Source organism: Zalophus californianus, chromosome 10, assembly GCF_009762305.2.
Source record: "Zalophus californianus isolate mZalCal1 chromosome 10, mZalCal1.pri.v2, whole genome shotgun sequence".
NCBI lineage: Eukaryota > Metazoa > Chordata > Mammalia > Carnivora > Otariidae > Zalophus > Zalophus californianus.
Genome location: NC_045604.1, coordinates 107,124,784 through 107,131,992, shown reverse-complemented (window position 1 = coordinate 107,131,992; position 7,209 = coordinate 107,124,784). Strand labels below are relative to the sequence as shown.

Here is a 7,209-nt window from a genome sequence, read left to right as displayed (position 1 = left end):
GACGCGAGGGCGGGGCGAGGCGGCCGGGGCCTGGCCGCGGGGCACGATGGGACGTGGGCTGCCCTTCTGGCCGACAATAGAGATGCGGAGCTTGCTCCGGAACGCCTAGAGAGGACGCGAGGAGCCCTCGCGTGCAGCCGCTGGAGAAGCAAAGCGGGGAGGCGCTAACGAGTCTGGCCTGTCCTTCACGCGGAGGAGGTGAGTTCCGCGTTCGCTCGCCGCTTGGGGCGACTTACGTTCTGGCGTCCTCGGCGAGCCGCCACCCGGGCGGGCGTTCTGCGTGTGCTGCAGCCCCAGGGCCTGGAGGGCCACAAGGACTAGAGGGATCTGTGCAGCTGGGCCAAAGTGGGGGCCAAAGAAGGCGCTGAGCCCGTTAAGCTCGCTCTCCCTGAAGTCCGTTCTTTTCATTCAGCCTTCGTTCTCGGTCTCCAACCCCAAGGGCTAGTTGAGTTCTTGGAAAGGCTGGATTTTCTCCTGCCCCCGCGAAGCCCACATATTCTCCTGGTGTTGGAGGAGTCGGGTGAATTGAAGAGCCGGTATTCAGAGAGGCGAGCAGGAAAAGGGAGTGGTTAGCCCCCACGAGCTAGTGGGGGGATGGCTGTTCACCCTGCCACCTTGATTTCCCTCTCTTTTTTTCCAAGCACAGGAGACAAACACCAGGTCAAAGAAGCTCATTCTTAGAGCATGGGACACACCCAGCGCAGATAGGGCTTTCTAACAATTAAGTCAGGGTAAAGAATCTAGGGTTAGATGATCTTACCCGGATAGGAGATTTCCCACCCGTGTCTTAGGTGGTTCAGGTCGCGGGAGGTCTGTGGATATGGGATGCTCCAAGCCAGCTTGGGGTGATCTAAGATGCTAGAAAGGAGCAGATCCTGTAGCTGCAGCCGCAGCTGCTGGAGCAGTTCCTGACCCTTCTACCTGAAGAGGTCCAGACGAGAGTGCCAGAACAAAGCCTGGAGAGTGGAGCTCTTAAGCGTCAGAGAAGGACATTATAAATAATCTGATGGGACCAGAGAGTGGGTGGAAAGGAAATCAATATTTTAAGTGGGAGTGGTTAAGATTCGGAAGTGTGGATACATCCTTTTTTGGTACCCAACTTGAACAGCAACCATTTTGCTATCTCAAGAAACATCCATTGAGGACAAACAGTATGCTTGCCTATTTCAGGGAATTGTCTCTTTCCTTTCATTGGGTTTTTTTATTTTATTCTTCTCACTCTATTCCTTTTCTTATGAATGAAATTTTTAAATTCTTCTTGTGCCCCAATATCAGATACTGCCTTTCCTATAATATGCTCAGTAAGTAGTTACTGAATGTCCGATTAAATGACTTGAAAAGGGGGTTCCTGTGATCTCTGTGTTGGGGTTTTTGACAGAAGTCCGACAGAATATCTACTTTTTTAGATGTTTATACAACTAACAAATGCATTTTCTTTGAAAAATGTATTGAGAAGGAATCTGAGTCTTAATATGGACCAAGCAGGAAGAAGCGCTCTCCTCAGTTACTGATTTTTGCCATGAATGTGATGTAAGCGTGTATGTGTCTATATGTCTGCCTCTGTATTGTATTGAGTGGCAAACATAAGGTCCCATGACACCTTAAGGTCCTTATGGCTTCTATCCTGCCATACTTCTGAGGTGAACTTCCTTCTTTACTGAAAATATTGAGGACTTCTAAGTCACAATTTTATTCATATGGAATTTCAAGAGACCCCAAATAGCCGAACAACCTTGAGAAAAAAGAACAAAGTCAGAGGATTCACACTTCCCAATTTCAAACCTTATTACAAAGCTACAGCAATCAAAACATGTGGTACTGGGATAGGGATAAACATATAGATTAATGGAATAGAACTGAGAGTCCAGAAATAGTGCTATACATTGACAAGCAATGGATATGCAACAAGGATGCCGAAAATCATTATATGGAAGAAAAATGGGCTTTTCAGCAAATGGTGTTGGGACTAGATATCCACATGCAAAAGAATGAAGTTGAACCCTTATACCATATATAAAAATTAATTCAAAATCAATCAGACCTAAATGTAAAGCTGAAACTGTAAAACTCTTAGAAGGAAACTTAGGTGTCAATCTTCACCGCCATGGATTAGGTATCCATTTCTTAAATATAACACCAAACTCACAAGTAGCAAAAGAAAAATTGATTAACTGAATGTCCTCAGAATTAAAAACTCGTGCATCAGAGGACATGATCAGTGAAGTGAAAGATAACCCACTGAATGGGTGAAAATATTTGGAAATCTTAAATTGGATAAGGACCTAGTGTCCGCAATATGTAAAGAACTCAACAACAGAGGTACAAACAACCCAATTAAAAAATGGGCAAAAGATCTGAGTAGACATTTCTCCAGAGAAAATATACTAATAGTCAATAAGCACATGAAAAGATACTCAACATCATTAGGGAAATGCGAATCATACCATAATGAGATACCACTTCACACCCCTAGGATGTGATTTAAAAAATTAAATTAAAAAAAAAAAGGAAGGAAGAGAAGAAAGAAGGAAGGGAGGAAGGAGATAACCAAGTGTCGGCAAGGATGTGGATACATTTGGAACCCATTTATACATTGCTGCTGGGAATGTAAATAGTACAGCTGCTGTGGAAAACAGTTTAAAAAGGAATTAGCATATGCCCCAGCAATTCCACTCATAGGTATTTACCCAAGAGAGTTGAAGACATATATCCACACAAAAACTAGTACATGAATGTTCATAGCACCATTATTCATAATAGCCAACAAGTAGAAACAGTTCAAATGTCCATCAACTGAAAAATGGACCAAAATGTGTAGTAAGCCATACAATGAAATCATTAAACCATAAACAGGGATGAAGTACTGATACGTGCTACAACATAGATAGACTTCAAAAACATGCTAAGTGAAAGAAGTCAGTCGCAAAGACCACATATTGTATGATTGATTCCATTTGTATGAAAGGTCCAGAATAGAAAAATCTATAAGAGAGAAATATATATAGAGAGAGAGAGAGAAAGTATATCAGTGGTTGCTTATGTTTGGAGGGGGGCATGGAGGTTTGGGGGTAAAAACTAAGTGTTGTTGGTTTCTTTTTGAGTTGATGAAAATGTCCTAAAATTGTATTAGTAAATGCACAACTCTGTGATTATACTAAAAGCCATTGAATTGTATGCTTTCAGTGGGTGAATTGTGTGATAATGTGAACTCTAGCTCAATAAAGCTGTTTAAAAAGGATTATCAAGAGGGAATTCCGAATGATGACGTTTGCCTTTTTTTTTTTCCATTCTTGGTCACTTGGCTGGACTCTGGTTACAGTAGATGAGAGATTCTTTATAAAAACACTTGCATAGCAGAAAGAAAAATTACTAATTTTCTAGTTGTTGGTCCCTTGGGGGACCAAATGTCTTCCCTTAGGAGTGAGCCTTCCTGACTTACCCTGGTATAATTTGGGATTCAGAAGGAGAAAACAAAACCAGGTAGTTGCTCTTTGTTGAGAATTTGAGGTCAAGGAAGAACTGAGGGGGGAAGATGTTTCTGCAGGAAGGTGGGGGGCTGGAATACCCTCAGGCAGATGGGATGGAGAGACTCAGAAAAGAGAAGCTTGATATTTAGTTTTAAATTACCTGCCGAATCATACTGTGATGTAATCATACTCCCTTCCTGTTACCCCTGAATCAGCAGCAAAACTCTCCTGTCTTTTCTGGGTGGAAACGAGGGGTATGAGTTTAAAAAGTAGGGATTTGGCCCTTCATGTGAGTTGCTGCTGGGCTGGAGACAAGGGGACAGCTGCTGTGCACCAAGTGGAAAACAAGAATTGAGCAGAAGTTGGAGCTGGCAGTGGCCCCAGGTCCATAAGCCTCCGAGCTGCCAGTAATCGGCCTACAGGATGTGGCTGGGTGTTTGACTAAACCAAATCTGAATGTTAAAGGACAGTGGGTTATAGATGCATGGAGGGTCAGTCTGAATATGACAAACACCGCAGGGCTGGGGACATCCAGAGGTTACAGGACTTTGAAGCTGGGGGGAGCAGAGACCGTGGAACCACAGAAGAGAGGTAAGTAGAGTCACCGTGACAGGAAGATTGTATTCAGCAACAGGAATGCCAACAGCAGCAGTATTTATTGCGCAGGACAGGGGAGAAGCAATAGTTTTACGGAGGCTTCTGCCGGCCAACTCTGGAACCAAGCCCGTGAAAATGGTGCCGCTGACACCCAGGAGATTCTGGAAGGAAGGCGCGAGCGGGAGTTCTCCCGGGAAATGCCTCAGGCAGCGTGGCCCACCATGGCCCTGGGAGATGCTTCAACAGCCTCTAATCTGTCATGGAAGTACATCCCCACTCACTGGATGTGCGGAAGAAGATCCAATCGTAGGGTTCCGTTCAGAGTTGAGGCAGGTGGCTTCATAACTCTGCAAAGTAGAGAACCAAGCGGGAGCTGAGACTTTTTCTAAGTAGGAAGAGGCCTAAGTGGAAAGGCAGGAGGTACTGACTGAGCACCCTGGTCCTGGTTCATTGGAAGGAATCGTCAAAGTCACGGGGATGGGGGTTGGGGCATGGGCTGGGAACAGGGATCGGAAGACATCTGCCTAGAACCCGGTTTTCTGTTTTGTAACACGCGGGAGGGACCTGCCGTGGGAGATCATGAGGACAGAGACATCAGAAGCACGAAGAAGGAGGGACATCAGTGCCTTCTCACCTGCTTCTCGGAACTGCTCTTTGGCTTCCACCACTGGGAAGCTGTCAGTCGGTTCCTTGTGTTTTTTGGTGCTCTCTGCAGCTGGGGAGTAGTTAGAAGGAGGAGATTTGTGCTTCCAGGTCCTCCACCATCTCACCAGGCCCAGGAGTACAAGCTCCAAAAGAGTAAACAAGAGACAGAGCCCACTGACCCCAAACATGGTCTTTAGGAAGATGGTCTTCTCAAAAGGGCGGGAGAGATAACAGGTTATACTGCCAAGGCAAGGCTCCCGACGACATGCAAAGGAGCTGGGCATCTTGAAGCCATACAGATGGTACTGCACCCCCAAGGCTGCCCCCTCAAGGACCAGCCGCACCCCCAGCTGTGCCACATAGGCCCAGAGCAGCCTGGGGCTTCCCGGCCCTGAAGCGTCGTCTCTGCTCTTCTCCCCTTGGCGGAGCAGAGTCTCCTCCTTCACCTTTCCTGATTCTTCCCAATGCCAGATCAGATGGTACAGAGTAAAACCCATGTAGAGGGCACTGGGCACAGCCACCAAGATGACCTGGAAGGCCCAGAAGCGCAGTGGGGAGAAGGGATGGAAGGTATCGTAGCAGGCGGCCTTGCAGCCTGCCTGCTGCGTGTGACACACGAATTCACTCTGCTCATCGCCATAGATCCCGGTCCCACTGGCAGCCAGCAGCACGAGGCGGAATCCCAGGAGCACCGGCAGCAGGAGACGCCCCACGATGGTGGAATGCCTGCTCTCTTCAGCCAACAGCTGCCTCACGAACCTGCCGCACATCCTGCTAGGGAGCAGAGGACAGGAATGAGCGTGGGTGTGTTGCTCCCTGTCCTTCGGGAGGAGGGCAAGGCCACCTCATCACTGTGAATCCAAGGATAGATAAAGCAAGCCTTCTTGCTCCTCTCCTGGTTGATTTATTACCAAGACTGATGGTTCCTAATTCTAGGTAACAGAGTCATTTCTGTAAATTAGTGAGTGGATGTGGGGATGGCTCTCTCTTCTGCCCCGTTCTGTACCGTGTGGTAGAAGACCAGGCTCTGTCTGTGTCTCTCTCTTTCCCTCCCTCCCTCTGTCCCTTTCCCAAAGGCTAGTCAGAGTCCAGAGCCCTCTGAAAACGGTTTCTTTCCCAGTTAATGGCCGCCACGCCTGGGGCTAGCCCCAGGAGCACCTGAACACAATCAGGGCTGACCCTGGGGGAAACATGCATTCTCGTGCCCTCTGCTTTTCTCTGGCACCGACCCTCAGCTGCTCACAGGTGTGAGGGTCTGGCCTCCACTCCCAGTGTGGTGGTAAGATGGAGATGTGGTTAGAGTAGGGGGCTTGCTGTGGATCAAGTGAACAGTGTCAAGGCCCTCTTGAGTCTGGTGTTCTTTAGGCCCAACCAGCTTTGGAAAAGGAGAACATTTTAAAGAAAACTCAGCAAAATCTACTAAGTGAATGTAATGAGGTGTGGGGCCAAAGCCAGAGCTGACTGGATAAAAATTCGAAATTCCACCCTGCTTTGTACATTGTTCCTCGGGCTCATCTCTCCTGCGTGGCAAGAGGTGACCGTGGTCAGGAACAGACTTCAGAAATCCCTCACTTCTCCGGACAGAAGAGCATCCTGCTGTAAGCCCGTGCACCATCTTTATCTTTGTCACAACACAGAGCCCTCCTCAATGCCCAGCCGCTGTTTCTCACTGCCCCTGTTCGGCCCAAACTTTATTCCACAGGGAAAATAGAGACTCTTTGATGGGGAACCAAGCAGCCCCCGTCTTGTGCTGCTCCCTTCTGTAGCATCGTAGAGAAGTGGCTCTGCACTTGCCCAAGGCCACTCTCCCTTTCAGACCTACGTCCTTGGGCCCCTCCAGCTGCATCAAGGACTTATCCAGCCTGGTTTCTTCTCTGCACTTGCTTAGGCGTCGCCCTTTCCTTCTTTTTTTTTTCCTAGATTTTATTTATTCGTTTGTCACACAGAAAGAGCACAAGCAGGAGGAGAAGCAGGCAGAGGGAGAAGCAGGCTCCCCATTGAGCAAGGAGCCCATTTTGGGACTTGATCCCTGAACCTGGGATCATGACCTGAGCCAAAGGCAGATGCTTAACCGACTGAGCCACCCAGGTATCCCGAGGCATCTCCCTTTCAATTCTGGTAATAATAATCCGGATTTCTTTATGACATGGCAGCAGATGAGACATGCCTGTCTTGCCTCGTTATCAGCTTCCCGATTAAAATACCCAGAAAGACGCACAAGGCCATTCAAATGGGCACTCATGTTATAAACTGCAGTTGACCCTTGAACAGCGTGGGGGTTAGGGGCGCTGACCCCTCTGCCATCAAAATTCCGCATGTAACTTTTGGCTCCTCCCCAAAACTTAACTACTTATGCCTTCCATTGAGCAAAAGCCTTACCAACAACATAAATAGTCAATTCACACATGTTTTGTATGTCATGGGTACTATATACTGCATTCTTACAGGAAAAGTTAGCTACAGAAAAAACGTTACTGAGAAAATCATAAGGAAGAGAAAA

General features: G+C 47.4%; 1 protein-coding gene across 1 annotated transcript; it reads right to left on the bottom strand.

Moving 5' to 3' along the window:
* Positions 1 to 4,105: 4,105 nt before the first annotated feature.
* On the bottom strand, positions 4,106 to 5,592 carry GJC3 (gap junction protein gamma 3). The gene is made up of 2 exons (XM_027610386.1): positions 4,699 to 5,592; positions 4,106 to 4,411 (listed from the first exon to the last, which is right to left on the bottom strand). The coding sequence occupies exons 1-2, from the start codon at positions 5,477 to 5,479 to the stop codon at positions 4,404 to 4,406; spliced, it is 789 nt and encodes a 262-aa protein (XP_027466187.1). The 5' UTR covers positions 5,480 to 5,592; the 3' UTR covers positions 4,106 to 4,403.
* Between the last annotated feature and the right edge of the window lie 1,617 nt (positions 5,593 to 7,209).